This window comes from Dermochelys coriacea, chromosome 7 (assembly GCF_009764565.3).
Source record: "Dermochelys coriacea isolate rDerCor1 chromosome 7, rDerCor1.pri.v4, whole genome shotgun sequence".
Lineage (NCBI taxonomy): Eukaryota > Metazoa > Chordata > Testudines > Dermochelyidae > Dermochelys > Dermochelys coriacea.
This window is the reverse complement of record NC_050074.1, coordinates 114,584,143-114,605,362: the sequence shown is the minus strand read 5'-3', so window position 1 is coordinate 114,605,362 and position 21,220 is coordinate 114,584,143. Positions and strand designations below refer to the sequence as shown.

The window sequence follows — 21,220 nt, the reverse complement described above, 5'->3', positions numbered from 1 at the left end:
TAACTGCATCTACGCTAGGAGTTTTACTGGTATAAAACTTTACATCAGTTAAAAAAACAAGCAAACGAAAAACCACCACTCCTAATGGAAATAATTTAAAGCAGTACAAAAACTATGGGTAGATCAGCTATGAAAGGGGGTGTTGATTTGGTTTCTCAGGGCATGCGGTAACTCTACTGAGAAACCCAGCACAATTGGGGTGAAGCAGAGATGGATGAGCTGGGCCTTACATATAGTTCGTGTTCTTGCTGTGATACCAAGCTGACTGTTTCAGGGGATTTTATATTCACAAAGTGGCGACACCTTTCTCAGGCACCTTACTTAAGAGGATGGGGTTTTTTTCTTCATTTTGGAGTGCAGTGAAGGCAGGGCTAACATACACGTTTATGACCGATTTTATTTTCCCTCTCTTCCCAAGTGAACCTGTTCCTGTTAGTGTCATTAAGAGCTTGCAGCACAAACAGCATGTCACAAGGCTGCTACCTAGTGGACAAAAGGGATGTTAGTTATGTTTTTCTTCTGGGTTTGTGTAAGGCTGTAACACTAGTTACACTTGTGGTCAGCTGGGGAGATGGAATGGCCCTGGCTTGTTCCTTTTTTAAAAAAAAAAAAAAAACACCAAATCCTGTTTAAAAAAGCAGCCCCCTAATTTAACATATTCAACCTTTTATTTAAAAAAAAATCTTTAAAGCGCCACAGGATGGGTCACAGTTATGCCCAAGAAAACAGCATTGAATTAGGAAGACCATGGCAATGACAGAGGCATTCACTGTTTTAACATTTTGTCGTAGTAGACAGCGTAGGTCAGACTCACCCAGTTGGTTGATGTGGAAAGTGCTTGATGCTCTCAATCCCCTGATAAGAGTCAGTATTAGATGTAATCCGTAGGAATAGATCCACCAGGAGGACCACTCTGCAGCGACAGGGCGTGGAGGATCAAGCAGCTGTTCTTCCAGCTCTGTCTACAAGTAAGAGGGTTTCCTCCATCATGTCAGGAGAAGGACATGGGGTGGACAAGGCAGGATGCAATGACATGTTAAAGTGAAGCTTTCATGTTATAGCAAAGGGGGGCAGGGGTGACATGGTGAGGCTCTCATGGGACAGGAAATGCATGATGGGTAGAAAATGAAAGTTTGGTGGGGCCAATACCCCCACCCGTGTTGAGGGGAGAGAAACCTGGATTTTTGTCAGACCCTCCACCACAGTTGTCTCTGTCTAGGTTACATTTCTGAACATAGCAGAGACCAGTGCTAGGGAGGGAGAGGTTTGTGAATGTACTCCTTGTTCTCTAAGGCCTTGAGTCAGCAACGATTGTGTTTAGGGGAAGACTTTCAAAGGCAAACCTGGCATCTGATGCCGAACTAACTGCCTTACAGAATCTCCCCTGACAGGCTTTGCCGAGGCAGGGCCCTAATGCGTTCTTCCCGAGATGGTCAGGGGAAAGTACTGAAGGAAAAGCAGCTAAACACCACTGTACGGCTAGTGAAGAGATGAGGCTTTTTAAAAAATAAAAATAATGGGTGGAGGGCTGAGTATAAATTGTGGAGCTGGCCTTCATTGGTTCTCTTTGCATTTAATCTCCCCCTCTGGAATAGAGAGTCAGTTTCAAGGTGACTTGTGGGTTAATTCTTTGAAGCTGCATAAGAACCTTGTTAAATAGCTGGATCCAATGAGTCTAATACAGCAGAACACCTTTTACCTGATCTAACTGGGAGTGGGGCCAGATTGCCTAATCAAAAAGCCAGACAATAGGAAAGTGTAGTGCTGTGATGCTACCTCGTGGCCACTGGCGGGATTGCCTGCTTCTGGCCCTGGTGGTTCAATTAGTACTGAAGGCTAAATAGTGGAGGGTCGGCCTTGTAGTTCCTTGTCCAACCCTTGTGAGTTAATTGCACCACAGAGGAGCTGCTGACCATGCAAAGTGTTAAAGGCTGAGATCACACTTGGTCTTGGAGAAACACCAGGGCTGAGGAAATCTGTCAGCATGCCCTCTTAGAGCTCCTTGCCTGCTGAGCTGGTGAGTGTGCAGGAGGCCATGCTGTGGAATTGGCTGCAGGGTCAGCCCCCGGTGCTGGAGCATCCCTAGGGACTCCAGTCCTGTGGCGCTGAGAGCTGCCGTGGCAGGAACTGTCCTTTGGTACGGCAGCCTGCAGAACCAGGGACTCTAGAAAAGCTAATCCAACCTAGCTGGATAGTGAAGGAGCCTGCCGGTTCCACAGGCTAGGAGGGGGGGGGGGCCCTGTCCCCAGGACCCCAGCAGTGTTGGTGAGTTGATTATTTCATCTCCCCTCCTGTTTAAATGTCTAACTTTAGAAGAGCAAAATCAATGAGCAACAATTATTATTGGAAACTGGGGGTGGGTGGGACTCAGTCCTTGCCAACCAGGCTTCCAACTCCAGGGTCCATTTTTCAGTTGTAAAAATTCTTTAACACCAGACAGGGTTTTATAGCAACTTCCGCTGACTCCTCAAATACAGCTAGACTCACAGTTACAGCAATGCGGTGTAAAGTCCAAGGGCAGCTATGGAAGCCAGAAGAATCAGGCCTCTGTTCTGGCTGTTACCTCATCTCAGGTAGGTTGCCAATTTTGGTTGGCCTTATTAATCCTGGAGGTTTCATCACATGATAGTCTTTTATTCTTGAGGACTCCAGGGCAAGCCTGCAGGTTTGGCAACGCTGCAGCTAAGCCTGTCCCATGAGCAGGGCATTAGTGAAGGGGGGTCTCTCTCACAGGACACGTCAGTATAAGCTGTAGAATATTGGGGCTGTAATACAATGTGTGTACTACACACATTTAAGAACCACTTGCTTTCAATCAGACCTGCAACCTCTTTCTCTACAATGATGGGCCAGGGCAGTACTATTCAGAGTTAGGCCCAGATGTGAAAACCAGTAATGAGGGATGTGTGTGTGGTTGGGGGGGGGTGGGGGTGTTATTTCCCTTAATCCCCCTATGGGTCAGCCCTGCAATTTGGCTTTGGCTCCAGCAACCCAAAGCTACATAATTTGAAGGGCGGGGAGGTTGCATACTACTTCCTCATTTTGTAACAAACATTGCTATTAGACCCTCACAGGTAACCTCCAACACTATCCTATTGTTCTCAGGTGAGGCTCTGGCTCTTTGACAACCCTCACCATTTTCATGAAGCAAGATAAATTCAATCTCCTAGCAACAGCTTGGGCATATCCCTTTGAACTAGGCTCCTACGCTCCAAAACCTGCCCCTTTACTTACAGACAGACAATTAAGCAGGAATCATCCTTGTTTTCTGGCCCATGAAAGGCTGGGGAAATGGCTCTGAGCAGTTGAGGTGGCTATAGGGTTCGTATCACTGACATTTACTCCAGGACTTGACTTGTACTTGGATAAGGGGTACTCTTAGCTCCCCCTCGCTTCCTTCTAACACACCTTGACTTCCTATGCCTGGCTAATGCTGCTTCCCCATTCCATAATGCAGGTTTCACTTCTCATAGTGCGGGGTTTTTCCCTACTTCTGCGTGACCACCTTCATGACCATACAGGCTGGGAGTGACAGTTGAGTATAGAAAGCACGGCCTGTAAAGACAAGCCCACATCCCCCCTCTCACTCTGCTACAAGGGGAGTATCACTAATAAAGAAACATTAATAATGCAATGATAACTTCAGAGTAGACATATGCAAACCAGCCTCTGTACAGTAACAGTCTTGTTTATATCAATCGGGTTCAGAGGCTGCTTCCAAAGACTTGCCATTTGTGTTATTCTCAGCTGTGCCATGGGAATGGGGAGGATGGTTTTTGATGATCACAGATTGTCCCACTCCTTTTGACTGAGCAAGTGGCACAGGGTGGTAATAGAGGACAGGATGGCTTGCCGCTCTAGCCTGGCCCTTTGCCTACAGATGACTGAATCCTCTGGTCCAGGTATAGGCAATTCCAGTCTTTTTTAGTCCATCCTTGAAAATGTAGTCATCCTAACTGGTTCCTTTTTTCTCCCATTCCTGCCAAAAAACAACCCACAAACCCCGTGAAGACAGTTCTGTCCCACATGCTCCAGAAAGGAATCAAATAGCATTAGGGTTTGCGTAAGTGAATTTGTATCATATAATCATTCATTCCTCCACCTACAGTTTCAAGATTACTCAGCCAATATTCTGAGGGGTTAAGATATTTCAATGGCACTACTCACAGGCCACAGCACCGTAGCCACGCCAGGGACCTCTACACCCAGCCATATTTATAATCTAAAGTAGACAGTACTACACCCACAGTTAGGGACCAGGCCGGAGAGAGAGCATATTGCACTGAATAGGAGATCAGCGTTCGTGAAAGGAGTTTTAAGAAGGGTGTGAAGGCAGCTCAGCTTGTTTCATAGCTTTTCCAGATGGGTGTTGTGTGATAAAAGGCACTAACGTGGCCCTAAAGGGCAGAGTCTGATTGGGACATTTTACCTGTTCATCTGCGATTGAATATGGATTACGGGGAGGGAAGCACTAAGCACTTCACACCCCAAAGGAAAAGATACATGGGTCCCTACCACACCGAGCTCTCACTTTAGGCCTCAGTGCTCACAACTGGATACTAATTTTGGGTACCCAGCATATGATTATTTCAAAGGAGTATGATCTAGAAGTGAGGAGCCCCCACCCATGAACATTGGGCCCTGTTTAGGGCTCTCAAGTTGGGCACCCACAAAAAAAAAACACAAGTCACTTCTGAAAACATAGGCCATCATAAATACAACCTAGTGTTTGTATGTTTGCAGTGTTGAGTGCAGGATATTAGCGAGACAAGGTGGATGAGGTAATATCTTTTACTGGACCAACTTCTGTGGGTGAGAGAGACAAGCTTTCAAACTACACCAACCTGAAAAAGAACCCTGTAGCTTGAAAGCTTGTCTCTGTCACCCACAGAAGTTAGTTCAGTAAAAGGTACCCTACCCACCTTGTGTCTCAAGTGTTTGTATGGCCCTCTGCTTAACAGAGGCCACCAAGTAGCACACCCACCCTTTTACAGAAGTGCCCACTGAGGCTGAGAGGGGTTAAGTTGCTGTCTGAAGGTCACGCAATGAGTGGAGCTGGGAAACTGTTCCTGTCCTGTGTCCTACGCATACAACATGACCTGTCTTCACCTTCCCTCACTGTGCTTCAAAGATTAGGCAAGTTTCTGAAGAAGGGAATGTTCGACTGATTTTTAATGCTTGGGTTGTTACATTGTGCTGCCTTTAGTGTGTCCAATACTGCTCAGCTCAGTGTGGTTGTGTAAATACAGAGAGTGTTCTAAGAGCCATAGCCAGGAAGTTAAGTTGCAGTTAGAAAGATGAAAATGCCTGTCCATATGCAGACACCCACCAAGGCAAAACCATTACCAAGGCTTATCAGTTCTGAGCAACAGACCAGGGCACAGAAGAATGGTTCTCATTCCTGCCCGTCACAGGTCAATCGCAGTCTGCAGCCACTTTACAGTGCTGAGAAGGCAAGACTGGAAGCAAAGGATTTTGAAAGAAGAGAATGGAACCTAATGATGCACACAGAGTTCAATGACAGCTGAGTATACGCATCTGTTCCAAGGGGATTCATTTTGCTCCCCATCTTAAACTGGGCCTTACCTTTGCTTTCTGTAGAACCGTCCCTTTTCCTGTAACCATGATGGATAAAGGCCTGTTTTTTAAAGCCGTTGCCGAGTTGACCGGGGAGTTCTCTGTGCTACTTGCTGGACTGGCCATTTTTACCTGTATTTACAATAAAAGTAAGTGTTGTGACCATGATGATTTTGTGTTACTAAACTTGTCACATCATTAGTCACCTGCCAGAAAATAGCTAACCACTCGGCTTAACTCTAAGAGCCGATTCATGCTGAGGCATCAACCTAGCAATGAGGCTGAATTATAGGGGTGCAATTGCAGTGGCATGAACATGAGTATCGCATCATCAAGAGGCAAACTGGGGATTATACCATGGCTCTTTGTGGCTCAGTTCTTCAAGGGTGAGTCCCAATAAGTCTTTTTGGTCCGTAATTTCTATATTTATCAACCAAGTACACTGCAGGCTACCACGCTGTTTGGTTTCAGCCATCAATACGGACAAAGGTTACAAAAAGGGATGGACACAAGGTTCAAAGTTTGGATCTAATGAGTTTAAGTAGTTACTGGCCATCATTAGTGTAGTATCTCAGCATGTCTCATGCTCTTTAATGCATCTTTTTTCACAATACCACTGCGAGGCAGGGCAGTGCTATTATCACCAGTTTGCAGATGGGGAACTGAGGCACAGACACACTCGGACCCAGATCCTCAAAAGGTATTTAGGCACCTAGCTCCCCTTTGAAATCAGTGGGTTAGTCAATGGGCACCTAAATACCTTTGTGGGTCTGGGCCTAAGTGAGTTGCCTATGGTCACGCACACAGAGGCAACGCAACAGTGCGTGTTCGGCCATCCCCAGTCGCGTCACACTCCCTCCCCCCCCCAGTCTTCCCTTCCAGAAAGCAATGGTCCTTCCCTGCAGCACCCAGCTGTTGTGCCTGCCTCTCCCCGTGGGGGGGGGGCACGGCGGGGTGGTGCAGCTCACCTGGCCCCCCAAGGTCACATGACTGGCTCAGCTCCGCCAGTTGCCGTGCAGGAAGCGGGACCAAGCAGGGCTGACTCTGAGTCAACACATGCAGGAGTGGTCCTGCCCCAAGCCCCTGGAGGTGAGGTGGTTTCCAGCCACGGCTTCCAAGGCCCCCAGGCTGGGGGGTCCTACATATTAGCCACCCCCTGCCCTGATAAAATTCCCCCGAGTCCCTGTGCAAGATATGAACAAACACCAGCGCAGGCGCCCAACCCCATAGGCCTGCAGTGACCCCAGGGTGGTTCCAGCCCTGCAGGGGTGGAATTTGCCCCAAATGTGTGGCCCTATTGACCTGTCTGGAGGGTTGCAAAAAAATATAAATCCTGGCAGAAATTTGTGGGGGCATGTGACCCAGTTTCCCCCTCACCTCCATATACACACATGTCACCTCTCCATGCACAAAGCCTGTGGCAGAGCAGAGAATTAAACTCAGGTCTCCCCAGGGCCCAACTAGCACCTTTCCTCTCTCCTTATCCACAGTGCAGAAGTAGCAGGATCTGGGCTTCAGGTTTGGGCCCATCCCTATTTCTGAGGCTGCAATCCTGAGATTATCTAGTAGTAGCTACCACAGGGGAGATGTAACGCACTTCAATTCCCCAGAGCCAGGCCTTGATTAGCAACTCCCTGCCACTTGACTGGGAAACAGCAGCATACTTTGGGGCTTGCGTTCTCCAGGTGTGTGGTGTCCACAGCTGTGCCAAGTGTCACCGGGCCAGACTCTGCTTTCTTCAGGTTCTCTTTCACTTCCACAATGCTCAGTTCCAGGTCAACCCTCCTGCTCTCTTTCTTTTTGCACTCCTCATCTATTTCCTTCAGCTTCTGCTCCACATTGGCCACCAGGCTGCTATCTGCAGAGGAAAGACCAAATAAATACACGCACCCAGCTGAGCCAGGGCACCATGGGGATAACTGCACTCACAGACCTCCCACGCGTGTGCTGCTTTTCTCAGGCAAGACACAGACGGTCAGTGGATTTCATGCATTTGTCAGCAGACAGAGTGTAAAAGAGCAATTACCTGTGTATCAACCCTTGAAGGGTCTATTGTTAGAGGAGCATCTCGGCAATTGTCCCTCCATAACTGGGATTGGGCAGGTTAGTATGTGTGACGGGAGACTTGCATGACTTGGTGAGGGAGGAAAAGTGATCGGAATAAGAACACTAATGACTGTACAGTCCAGTGTCCCTTGTAACACATTGTCGGATGTGTATTCTACAAGGAGTATTCCGAATCGTACGTAACTAACTGCATAGACCCATGATAACAAGTTAGGAGTCCATCTCTTCCTAGCTCAGATGTGTAGTGAGTGACTTAACTTAAGCCTTAACCCTTAACCCTTAACTTAAAACTTAACCCTAAATGGTTGGCACTACATCACTAATTCCCAGAGCTTATTCCCACCCCAGTCTAGTCACCATTATGTGAATCGGTGCAGAGTGCTCCGTGGATTTTAGATATCTATGGTACTTAGGTGGCCTCCATCACTGCAGTAGCTGAGCGCCTCACACTCTTTAATATAATTATCCTCACAACATCCCTGTGAAGTAGGGTAGTGCTACTATCCCCATTTTACGGATGGGGACCTGAGGCACAGAGACAGTAAGGCCCAGATCCTCAAAGGTATTGAGGCAGCTAACTCTCACTGAAATAGCACATTAGGCTCAGAGCCTCAAAGGTATTTGCTAAGTGTCTAGCCCAAGGCCAGACAGGAAGTCAGTTCTGGAGCAGTGAATTGAACCTGGGACTCCCAAGTCCCAGGCTAGCACCTGAACCATTGGATACATCCTTCCTCTCCTGCAAAAGCGCCATATGCCACTCCTAAGGATCTCTCTGCCAGTGCCTAGGTCTGTTTCAGAACCTGCTCCTTTGAGCTGAAATTTCCCTGGGCTCCTACCTGGACAGCTAGCTAACATCTCTTTCAGCTCCCGTCTCTCCTTCCGAAGCTGGGTCAGCTGAGACCGGATTTCCTCCTTTTCCTTTTCCAGCCGCTCCTTCTCCTCAGTGTACCGCTTCACCTCAGCCTCCATCCTGTTCTTGCCCAGTTTGGTTTCTACAGGCACTGCAAACACATCAGCAAAGCTAGGCTTAGCCACGGACAAGGCTACAGGGAAAAAGTTTTCAGAGTCTTCATGTAGCTAGGAAAGCAAAGCAAAGCAAACCGCTCCAGAAAGTAATACGATCACTTAGGCCTGATATACCAGCTTCCATGAATTAAATTGTCATACACCCCTCTGAGATATTGTCTCCATTTTAATGATGGAAAAAAAAACAGTCCAGCCTGGGGGACATTTTTCAGCCAAAAATGTTTTCCAGTTAAAAATATAGTTTTGGTGACTCAGAAACATTCCATGAGTTCATGTCAGTTTTGCCAAATTGTTTTGGTTTTAAAAAAATAATAAAACCCAAACATTTAGTTTTGAGGTTTCGGAAATGAACCATGTCAGTTTTTCGGTTGAAAATGAGTGTTTTTACATTTCTTTATATTTTATTTTTTAAAAAAACCCAAAATGTTTAAAAATGGCTGAACTAGAAATGGAATGGTTCGAGTCTGTCGAAACATTTCACTTGACCCACAACATTTTCCCCCAACTTTTCAATTTGTCAAAAATTTCAAATATTTTTGTTTTCAGTTTGACCCAAAATGATAATCCTCCCACCTCTAAATTTTTGACTTGCTGGCAGACTGAAAAATCCCTTATTTTCACAGCTATAAAACAAAAGGCATCAGTAGCAGAGCCAGGCTTAGCAAGCAGGAGTCCCTGGTTTCCTGTCCTGTGCTTACATCACTAGGCAAAACCATCCACACCATGACATATTCCAGTCACCCCTGGAAAGTGGTTTCTAGATAGAAAAGTAGTTTAATGACACAGTTGTATATGAGCTTTTAAAGGACACAGCCAATTTAACAACACTGCTCTGAAAACAAGCCAAGGCCCAGCTGTTCAGGTATCGCTGAACATCAGTTGCTCAACTTGAATGACCTGAACGGCTCTTTTCAAAAAGAGCCGAGTTCCCATCCTCTGGAAAAATCTGACTTCATGGAGGTGACTCACATCAGGCACCCTCAAACTGCAGCACCCAAAATCTCTAGTGACTTCTGAAAGTCTTGGCTCGAAAGTTTGTAGAACTACTACTCCATGGCTTCTAAAGTCAGCTCATCTTAACTGAGAAGCAGCACCACACCGTCATCCGGGGTATGCAAATTTGGAGTCGAAGGGGAGCAGTGGGGGAGAACCAGAATCCTTGTTTTGAAATCTTAACCCTAGTGATTTGGGGGTGGTCAGGGCAAGGCAGAGGACTGGAGCCAGGTTTACAACAACATGGAAGAAGGTGGCTTCCTAATTCGTACACCTAAAGTAGCTGTGTTTATGGGGGGGGAACACCGCAAGGCTCGCCATATATCTGCTGAGAGTCCCAGAATGTACTTACTCCTCCTGATGGAGATTCCAGCACCTATGGATGTAGTTCATGCTTTGTTCCAGGTCTATATCCCTTAGCTTTTAGGCCCCATTAGGAATAGGCTGTGTCTATCTGTATCTTGAACACAGCGTCAGTGTTTAACTTCTATTTCCGTCTCCCTCCATATCCAAACCATAGCTACATCCTGTCACCCACCATTCTCCCTCCCCACCTCCCTCTGCATTTTCTTCCTGTCCCAGTGGCCAAAGCATTCATCCATACCTCAACTCCTTCTCCTGCGTCACTGATACTCAGGTCCCTCTGCCCTCCATCTGAAACACTGCTGACAAAATCCTCTCTCTTTCCCACCACTTCAACCACCCTGTCCCATCTCTGAATTGCTAGCTTTCCATTGCGCTACACATCCAACACAAACATCTTTTCCTTGCCTTCAAGGCCCTACAACATGCAACTTCTGCCTACATCTGTGACCTGGTCTCCTCCTGCTCCCCCTTTACCTCTCCTCACCCCACTAATGCCACCAGGTCCCCTTCATTGTCTTCTCTCACATCTGACTTCATGCAACACCTTATGCATGGAAGCCCTTCCCCAACCCATCTGCCAAACCACCTCCATCTAATCAATCTTCTTTTCACTTCTTCCCTCACCTCGGGAGATGGCGGGAGGAGGCTAGATCACCACTGACCTCTCATGTCTTACTGAATAACCATATGAGCTTATTACGGTTCCCCTTCCTCTGCTCCTCCCCACTTCCGTTGTCTGTTTAGGGCTTGCACTTGTATCCTGCTAGGGAATGTGTCTGCTTCTTTCATGAGAGGTCAACCCCATTTTAGGCCACTCAGAAAGTGCTATGAATACATGAAACAAGTGTCTTAGCCTTTAGCCTTATCCCTTTCAAGGAGCTATCCACCGCATACGTTCTTGTAGTAAAGATCCTTTAAGCCCATGTCTGACCAAGAAACCAAGTGAAGAGGTTTCAGACCCCTTTCCTCTTCACTACCTCTGCTTGGAGGGGTGTGGTTCTCTTTGGGGCATTTACCCAAGCAACAGTAACGCTTGTTTGGTCTTCTTGAAAGCAAGGTTTATTAAAAAGAGAGAGAAATGCATTATAAAACAAAAGTAACAGTTTCCAGAACAATACTAGATCCAAGCGTCGCAAAAGTGAATCTAGATATGCCCCCCCCCCCCCCCCGTTTGGTTACAGTGAAAAGAAAAGACATTACATAGCATTCTTCCCTCTGTTTTCTGTGTCTCAAGGATCTCCTTTTTTGTGCCCAGGATCTGCTTTGCAAGTCCCTTTTTCATGGTCCATGTCAATCCTTTTTAACATTCAGCATCTCTTACAAAATGGTTTTAGCCAGTTGCTATGGTTTATCATCATCATACTAGACAGCTCCCACCCACGGCCCCCTCTGAGGAAGTCGTCATCCTGTCTGAAAGGCAATATCCATTGAATGCTTCACAGTTATTCTCCCTTATTCCCATTGTTCCTGGGAAACTAATCTGGGGGAGGGATTCCTGGTCTCTTTTGCCTTTCCAGAAGGCTGGTTGGAAGCTGTGTCTCCACTTGAAAGCAGACTCATTTCACCTTTGTATCCTCCCTCTCCCCTGCTTTAAGCAGAGGTGTTAATTTTGAGACCCAGCTGACATCTCCCACAAAGGCAGTCTGCATTTTTGCCCTTACCACTTCCTCTTGCCAAGCCTTCTGCTTTACAGTATTGACACAAGCCAGAGCCAGCATTGCAAGCGTCCACTGCAGACCCATTTTACGGATCTGGCCCAGCTTGGCATTGTGTGTCCCGAACTCATCAGCAAGCACATTTCATTCCTTCTTTTGCCCCCCTGGCATGCTTGGACCTCTGGAGCCACAGCTGAGGTCACCAAGCAGATGAGCCATTTTGCCGTAGATGGAGGGAGGAAAAACAGTGATTCTGGTTGAAATGGCTGCACAAAAGTTTGGGCACTCCTCAGTGCCCTGCAGGGTGCGGACCTTACTCATCACTAGCAGATGAAAAACCACCATAAGATCAGCAAGTGCAGAAAACTTTCAATTCTAGCAGTCGGATAAGTGGTGGACTTTGCGCACCCATCCACCATTCCCTTTGGCAGCATAGCATAGCATAGCATTTAGGGGGGAGGGATAGCTCAGTGGTTTAAGCATTGGCCTGCTAAACCCAGGGTTGTGAGTTCAATTCTTGAGGGGGCCATTTAGGGATCTGGGGCAAAAATTGGGGATTGGTCCTGCTCTGAGCAGCGGGTTGGACTAGATGACCTCTTGAGGTCCCTTCCAACCTGATATTCTATGATTCTGATAGTTATGTTGTCTGGTGGACCCACCTGTATTTGCCACCTTGGGCCATTCCACTTTCTCTCTGGGTGCCGACGCTAACTGCGGACTGGCCATGACTGTTGGGGTGGCTTTGATCTCAGGACTGCTCTGGGGGAAGGTGATTTTCTGCTGCTGCATCTGGATTTTGACGGTGGTGGTCTGTGATGGTGACTCTTCCAGCTCCGTCTTCTCCTGAAGTGTCTGTTGAGAGAAAAATGTTAGGAATGAATTGGCAGTAGGGACTAATCAACTGATGACCTCTGTCACTGGAGTCGTTACAGCACCTGGTCTGGGATTTCCATTGACTTTCTACAGGTCTCTGCTTCCTTAGCCAATAGGGGTGTTTCTGATGCATTGTCTATTGTGTCCTTACTGCTGGCACTGTCCACAGATGGGGAGAGTGGAGCTGACGGCTGTGTCGGTTTCTTGCCAGTGGAGTGCAGGAAGGACTTAACTGGTGTGAGGTCTAGGTACACTCTGTCTCGGTCCAATTCGTCTTTGCTTTCGCTTTCGGGTGTTTCTTCCTGCAAAAGAGAAAGTATAATCTGAAAAGAATCCTGACTAATCCCTACTGGCAGGCACAATCTAAGTCTCATGCTAGGAAGCAACAAGGTTGACTTAGATGATTTGGGAGTAACATTTACATAAGCGACTATGAGACTGAGAAGCCTAAGGGCCAAAGTCACATTGAAAGCCAGTAGATTTAGGACTCCTCATAGGATTTAGGTGCCTTTGAAAATGTTGCCCTCTCTCTCTGTATTTTTCAAATGAATTGAATGATAGGCCAACACTTTTTTGCTGAGACCCGCAGTGAATGAAAACCAGTTTGTTATCATCCTCAGGCCAGGTCTATTATGGAAAGGAGCAAGACAAACTGCTTCACACTGCCCATCCTAAGTAAAGAGACACTGTTCATGTAAGAGTCAGTCTTCATGGTCCGTGGCCATTCCAACAGTTGCAATGAGGTGTTGGTCAAGGTTCCGGACTGAGACCACCAGCCCATTTCACTCATACCAGTGAACAGCTGTTAAATGGCAACAATTTTCAACCATGACCCTTCTGGGCTGAATTCAAAGAAGCAAGCCAGACAGGAAAGACTCTATATTCCACTAACAATCCCCTAAGCCATGCGAGTCCAAGTTATTGCTTTTGAATAAACAAGCTAGGTAAGCAGATAGGCACACTCCACAGGAAAGAAAGGGGAATTTCTGGATGGTTTTCCCAGGGAGCAAAGGGAGTTTGATTTTCAGTGGATGCTTGAAAAGATCTCCCCTTGCATTGCTGAAGCAAGCCTTGGCTGTTCAGTGAGAAATCTCTACCTTTATAATGAGAAATATCTGCAATTCAAGCAGCCTTTATCCTTTAGCCCTGAAGTATTTTGCTGCCCTGCTAGCCAAATATCCATGCGTGAGACTGTCTTCAGCAGATCATAGCTATAAAGCTGCCATCTAGGGGCCACAGGGTTCAATGCAATTACTTATCTAAGCGTAAAGGAGTACTTGTGGCACCTTAGAGACTAAAATTTATTTGAGCATAAGCTTTCGTGAGCTACAGCTTACTTCATCGGATGCAAGCTTATGCTCAAATAGATTTGTTAGTCTCTAAGGTGCCATAAGTACTCCTTTTCTTTTTGCAAATACAGACTAATACAGAACACGGCTGCTACTCTGAAACTTATCTAAGAGTCTGAGTGCTCTCTAAGGATTCCCTCGCCCCACCCCCTAGGGTATTCAGTGGGCAGATCGGCATCAGCCCTGAATCACAACAGCTTTAAAGTGACTCTCATTCTTTCAGATGCTCTGAGAAAAAGGATAAGCAAGTGGCCCAACTAGCAGAAGGCTGCTGCCATTGTAAAGCCGTACCATGGTCCCCTCCGGCGGGTCCACGTCATCGTAGAGGTCCTCCTCCTGAGTCCTTATCTTCGGCAGGTTATCGATATAGGTGTTGGGCTCACAGCACTTCCTTTGCATTAAGCTGTAAATACCCAAGGCGACATGCTTTCAAAAGCTGCAGGTGCCCCCCGTGTTCCCACCCATGGCTGGGAAACTACATTTTGCAATGGAGCTTCCAGCCCCCCCCCCTACACACCAGGTCTTCCAGTCTGCCCTCCATACGGACTCCATAGCCAGGGTATCCTCTGTGGCAGAGGTAGGGCTTGCTCCTTTGTGCAATCCATAGTCTCCTTGCCTCAGTCCCGCTTGGGAGTGACAATGGAGAAGAATGAGCACCACACTGCCTTCCTGAGTGTCCAGCTAGGTGTCTGAAGCTGAGCATCAGGAGAATGTGATCTGCTGCTCTTCTTTTGAGATCAAGTGCATCATGCATCACACAGCCAACCACCAGCTGAGGGCTGGACTCCGTTCTTTTACCTGTTCCCCATCACCAGCTACAGCTGCCTAGAAGATCAAGGAATTTTTCAAAGCCAAAAGTGCTGCCACTGTGACTTACAAGAAGGAATTCTTTGCAGCACTCACAATGCAGGAAATCCTGTCAGCATCAACATAATCATAGGTGAATTCTTCTGGGTCCGTTTTTGAGCCTGATTCTGATAAGAGGAGGCCCAGCCAATGGCCCATTTCCTCAGAAGACTTGGCCTACAATATAGCCAAAGAAAAAGATTTTTATGGCTGTAAAGAGAGCAGTTTCCAAGATGCTTAATATGGTTTAGATGGGAAGGATAAATTGCAGATTTACTTGGGTCTGTTAGGATAAATAAACTGCAATGCTTTGACATTAATCAAACTGACAAGGATTAAGGTCCCACACGTAGACTTTATAGTTAAATTTATATTTTAAACTAGAGCATTTCTAAAGTCATTCCCCTTTTACCTCCCTGCCAAGACCATCCTGCCCCAGCACCAGGGCAGGACTGTGCAGTCAAGACTGGCCTGTGAAGGGCTGCGGGCTGTGATGCTCCCCAGGGCCCCTTGGATCTAGCTACTGTCTGGATGAGCAGCAGCTGTACCCTGCCACCAACCTCCTGCCTGGCCTCTCCTCCTGTTCTCTGTGACCCAACACATTCCACCTGGCCAGCAGAGGGGTGTCGGTCTATCACTTTTGTAAGAAGCACATGCACCAATAAATGTGATCAGTGTGTTTTTTATTTAAAAAAAAAAAAAGACCTGGGCTCTGAGTTTTCCCTCTTACAGTGGAGGAGATCTCAGCTGCCTATAACCCTACCCCTGCTGGAGTCTTTCAGGCAATCCAATTTTGCAGAGAAAAGACTGAATTTTCAATCTTTGACCAGTAGAGGGCAGGACTTTCAAGATTGCTAGTATTAGGAGACCTGCACAAAACTTGAATAATGAAATCTGCAGGGTCTCTGAACATGACAAGTTTCAAGAGAACTGAGCCTGATTTATGGATCTGAATCAAAATCCTGTGTCCAAACAACCACTGACCATTTTCTGAGTGCATGGGAGGTTTGAAATCTAAACCACAATCCAGATCAGACTTTGGAATAAGGCCCATGTCTTTGTAATGAGACACACTGAAATCCTCAATGTTCACCAACAGCTCGAGCCACAGTTCATTGTTTGGAGTGTTCTCAGTCCAGATAGGAATTTTGTGACTTGAGACCATCTCGAGTGGAGAACCCTGTGGAACGCCTGGTTTCAGATGGCTTCCATCTGAAACACTGCAAAAGTAGGCTTGAACCCCAATATTTCAAAGAAACAAAGCAAAACTTGGGGGGGGGGGAAGAGAACTCATGTGAATCAAAACTGGATAAAGTTTGCACAGACCCCTGTTAAAAGTCACCGGGTCTTGTATAACCCTAAAATTAAGCAGATTTTTGTTAAATCAGGCAAAATGTGGAATCGATATTTTGGAATCAATTCTTCCTCCCCCTCCCAGTCCAGTAAAATTAGTGCATCGTTCTAGTGCTGCCTGGAAACCAACCAGTCAGCTTGGACCTTGACTATGACACTCTGATGAAGTTTAGTTTCCCCCATTTACAAACTGCTGTTATTTTTCAAGCACCTCTTTAAGCTTTTAAATCTGCCAACAGATATATGGTCTGTGACTTACTGGGCACCTCAGATATACAACGATCGGTCGGCTAAACAAAACACCTTCAGACATTGTGGCAGTCATTTCAAGCTTGTTGTTTAGCTATAAATATTCCACCCACTGGAAAACACAGGAAATTGCTCACATTGTCCTCCTCCTACTCCAATCATGCTGATGTCAGAGGAAACTAAGATTAGAGATAAACAGTCCAGGATACAGGCAAGTGAAAGTAGCAGATATGAGTAGATTTACTTGTGCTTTCTGGGCCAGAACTAACTGATGTAAGTGAATGGCAAGTTAATGGAATTGCACCAATTTATGCCAGCTGAGATCCTGGCCTTTTAAGATTAGTGTTCTTCATAATATGAAGAAGGTCTGTTTCCAGTTACCTGCAGTCCTGGAGACTTAACATTTTATCTGCGGCTAAAGAGAGTTACTTCTGAGAATGTTACTCAGCTGAGTCTACCCTGCAGGGCAGTAGGAATTTTTATGGCCACTTTAGCTGATATATCCTGAAAATTTCCTAGGAGAAACATAGGCCACCATACCTCTAATTTGGCTAGTTCTTCCCCACTGTGCAGAATACGGAAAGAATAGAGATGGTCAGGGGTGGGGTCTGGAATAATTTCACAGCCCACCAGACTCAGAGGTTGCTGTGCAGATTTACTTCTATTCTTGTCCTGGTAGAAATGGAGGTGACCATTTTTTATGTGACACCAACGGGATCTCCACTGGCTGTTCACTAGTATGTTCAGGTAACCTGCAAGCAAGCACATGCTGGCTTAGTAACATCTTCCACCATATTGGGACGTAGGCTTGGGAATCACATGCATATCTGAAGCTTCCTTTGGGCCAGTATGTCAACAGAGACACATCTGGTTCTCAGGTTGCTGGTTTAAAAGGCAGAGGGCTCACTATACATAGGTTAATTGTAAAGGTTTGGAGCCAAATTTTGCTGTGACATGCATCCTGGGTGGAAAACTGGTCACACTTTTACCTTCAGAATTCAGGTTAGGTTCAGAGCAGCAAACAACTGTGGATGCTTAGGCTACGTCTACATTTAAACTGCTGGACCACTGCGGCACTTCAGTATAGACATTCCCTACAGCAACAGGAGAGGTTCTCCCATTGCTGTAGTTAATATACCTCCCTGAGAGATGGTAGCTAGGTCAACAGAAGAATTATTCCATCAACCTGGCACTGCCTACACCAGAGTAGGTCAGCTAACTATGTTACTCAGGGATTGTAGATTTTTCACACCCAAGACACATAGCTATGCCGATGCAAGCTTTCTGTGTAGACCTGTCCTTAGTCAAAGCTTATGCAAAACTATGGAGCCCTGTTCACCCAAAGCTTTAAATCCCACACAAACCTCTCCCTGTTAGGCGCTCAGGAACCCTATGTCTTATGTTGCTTTCTGGGGAGGGAAGCACAGCGGCCTTCTACGTCTATCTCTGATGTTTCCAGGGGCTGATGGCTGATTGGCAACTCATCCTTCATGCTGCTACCTGCTCTTGTGAGCACAATTATCTTAAGGGTGCTAGGTTGAAAATACAAAATTGTGGGTTCTCTTTCATGGTAACATCCTTCTGGACGCTTACTGGAAGTTTCTAGTGCTCTCTCTGGACTCTCCAATGAGCTGGATTTTTTTCTCCCAAGGTTCATCAGGTTGCTCAGTTTAAGGCCAGTTGTACCCTTCTTCTTGACTAACAAAAACAGAGAGAAATATATGTAAGTCATGCCCTTGGAGATACAGACAAACTATGTTACCTGCCATTAAAGCAACACATAAGATTCTCATTCCAAACTAGCTGGCGGGCATATTTTTTAAAATCTAGAATGCCTAGCAGTGAATGCCAAAAATGAGTCAATAGTAAACAAACGCATCACTTACTCAAGGTCCTCCTCATAAACAACACAGTCTGTGCATACCAACGGGTACTCTAATTTGTACACAATATGTACTACATTGTACAACATTGTACACAAGATGTGCTCTAAGGGCCACATTTGGTATTTCTGTGGCCCTCCCTCCCCCCCATAGCATCTGAGCTCCTCGCAATCTTTCTTTTTTAATGTATTTATCCTCACAACACCCCTGTGAGGCAGGGCTCTCTCCAGGGAGTCTAAGGGCCAGATTTTTCAAAGTATTTAAATGCCTAAAGATGCCGATCGGCACCAAGCGAGGTTTTCAAAAGCACCTAGGTGTCTGAATCCCATTAACTGCAACAGGAGTTAGGGGATTTTCAAAAACGCCTAGGTACCTAACTGCCTCTTTAGGCACTTACACAGCACAGGAAGCCTGGCAGAGCTGGACCCAGGTTTCAAAGTCCCAGTCTAACATCCTTATTATTGGTATAACTGCAGTGCTAGGAGCTCCAGCTAACAGCCAGGACCCCGCTGTTAGGGATACTATTTTGTCCCAGTAAAAGTTCGCATAAGCCACACAGCATCATGGTAAAAAAGAGTCAATTTCACACTAGGGCCATGGCAACCTTGTGGACCTAGCTGCCATGCATTACTAGTTAGTTTGCTCACTTTGGTCTAGTCCTCTCTGAAATGGGAGTAGACCAAAGTGAATGAACATTTAATCAGTGCTTGAATTATGGGGGTGGCTGCCTCTGACTCCCCCTATCCTGCAGACCCCTCTCCCCAGTGCAGAGCTCCTAGAAGGGCGGGGTTGGTCTAGGTTCCCCTCAGCCCCCTAGGTTTTTTTGTGGTTATAGTTCCTGTTCTCTGCCTTCTTTCCCCCCTTTCCCCTCTCCCTCCTGCTCCCCTCTGACCCTGGCTCACCCAATCTCTGACCACTCCCCACCTTCAGCTCACCCAATCTCCAACCCCCTTCTCTCCAAGCCCACCCAACCCTCTCTCCCATCTCTCTCCCCAGCCGTCACTGGAGAAGTGGTCAGGACAGGATGCAGCAGTGGTGACCCCCATGACAGAATCGTCTCCCACCCCATTGTGCTAGGGGCTGGACACTGCTAGCCCTAACTACTTGACCATCCTTCCTTTCCACCTGTCCCTGAAAAAAATGGAAGTTAATGTGTCTACAGTTTTCACCCACTGTCAGATGAAGATTGGGGTCCACTGTGAGTGCAATGCATGGGGCTGGTAATCTGTAATAATCAGAAACCCATCCAGGCAAGCTTCTCCTCAGTGCAAGGGGTGAACTCTGATCACTTGGAGGCCAATTAATTCCCCCTGCCCCACCCAGAAAGCAGATTGAGGGCATTAGCTAATCAGGCTGGTGGGCTAAAGAGCCAATTAGTCCATCAGGATAAAGAGACACAGGAAGGAAGTGCTTGGTGGGTGGGAGGAGCTCAGGCTCACAGAGGCCTCAGGGAAGGGAGGGCTCTGCTGCTCTCAGGTCCAGAGGACAGGTCTGAAAGCACAGAGGGTATTGTAAATAGACTGTTGCACTGGGGCCAGAGTGGTAGGAACTCAAACACATGGTCCTGTGAATGCACACCCAGTGGAGTCTATGGTTTCTGTGGGGGTAAGAAGACCGAGCGAAGGGGTGTCCTGCTACACCAGACATTGGTTTCTTTTACCATCTTTTGTTTCGATGGATTCCGGGTGGCCGTCCGTGCTGCTCCCGCTCTCTGATGCCACCGAATGCCTCTCAGACAACTCCGCCTGTCAACGAGGACCAAACGTGAGCGCCACGGGGCCAAGGAAATACATTATTAACACCAAGCATTGGCCAAGAATATCTTTGCTGGCAAAAAAAAAAAAAATCCATGGGCTGGGTCTCTAGGCTGGTCAAGGGAAATTTTGGGAAAGTATTGAGATCATTTTGGGAACAAGGTGTGGATATCACAGAAGGAAGCATGAAAAGTCACGTGTCCTATGTAGCAACCCCGGCACATTTGTAAACCCAGGTCTCTAAATGTGTGAGCCCCCTACCTCGGCTGGTTTGGAGCAGTGTAGCTCTGTTAAAATCACTGGAGCTAGATGAGGATCAAGCCTATATTGTGTGCTTTTTGGAGATCCATCCACTCTTGTCAGGCATTTAGTTAGAGCCCTTTCCCCTTTAAATTGCAGGCCAAGCTTCTTAAATTTTTATTTTTTTTAATAAATATTTTCCTAAAAGTAAGATGGGATCCATTGCTGCCTCTTTTTTTCCCATCTATCCACCCATGCTGTGTCTCTCACCATGGTATCTGGGCACCTACTTGGGTTTATTGTGCTTCTGTGATGGCCTAATACTGGAGAATCTCCAGTTCCCCCACTCTCAGATAGTCACCTCTGTGCTGCTCCATAGGCTGTTTCTTAAGACTTCCAACATTTATTTGTATTGGAGATGGTCCCAGGCTTCAACATTTGAATCTGGATCTGAAATGATCCAAACTTTTGGAGAGTTTGGATGCAGGCAAATCATTATACTAGGGTCAGGGTAGGAACATAGCTCCTGGCACACTAGGTCAGACCAGTGGTCCATTCCGTCCAGTAACATGTCTCCACCAGACACTTCAGTGGAAGGAGCAAGAAACTCTGTAGGTGGCAGTTCAGGAATAATAGAGGTTAGCTTATACCCTCTATGTATATAAAGGAAAATTAATATTGCATCTTTTAGCAGTAAAGTGTGGTTGCATTCATATCAGTTTCAGCCTCCTTCTTGCCCAGATAAAGTTACTGCACTGGTGTAAACTCTGCATGGTTTTTGTTAAAGGAGTAGACTCTAAAAGAAGGATTTAAAGCATTTTACACATTGAATATCACCTTGCTAAAGATACAAGCTGTACCTTGAGGTAACTAAGACGGTGGGAGTCTGGAATGTATTGATTGCCTTCACCCACTACTTCAGACTGAAGGCCACTGGTCTCTTGGATTACCTGCAGAGAGAACAAAGCAGCAAGCTAAAAGAGTTGTTA

At 46.5% G+C, this 21,220-nt stretch overlaps 1 protein-coding gene across 4 annotated transcripts in view; it reads right to left on the bottom strand.

Moving 5' to 3' along the window:
* Nucleotides 1–649: 649 nt before the first annotated feature.
* The window catches only part of AFAP1L2 (actin filament associated protein 1 like 2), a 126,029-nt gene continuing 105,458 nt past the window's right edge, over nt 650–21,220 (bottom strand). For 3 of the 4 annotated variants that reach the window (XM_038409369.2, XM_043518513.1, XM_038409370.2), the window contains 12 exons: nt 21,092–21,181; nt 19,898–19,982; nt 17,948–18,052; nt 16,895–17,106; nt 14,784–14,929; nt 14,198–14,309; nt 12,620–12,859; nt 12,344–12,536; nt 8,481–8,645; nt 7,242–7,435; nt 5,587–5,709; nt 650–3,979 (listed from right to left, as the gene is read on the bottom strand). In XM_038409369.2, the coding sequence (XP_038265297.1) occupies nt 3,953–3,979; nt 5,587–5,709; nt 7,242–7,435; nt 8,481–8,645; nt 12,344–12,536; nt 12,620–12,859; nt 14,198–14,309; nt 14,784–14,929; nt 16,895–17,106; nt 17,948–18,052; nt 19,898–19,982; nt 21,092–21,181 (1,692 nt within the window). In that variant the 3' untranslated portion in view covers nt 650–3,952. Of the gene's footprint in view, nt 3,980–5,586; nt 5,710–7,241; nt 7,436–8,480; nt 8,646–10,324; nt 12,121–12,321; nt 12,537–12,619; nt 12,860–14,197; nt 14,310–14,783; nt 14,930–16,894; nt 17,107–17,947; nt 18,053–19,897; nt 19,983–21,091; nt 21,182–21,220 lie in introns of those variants that run through there. The other variant, XM_043518515.1, reaches the window with a different exon arrangement.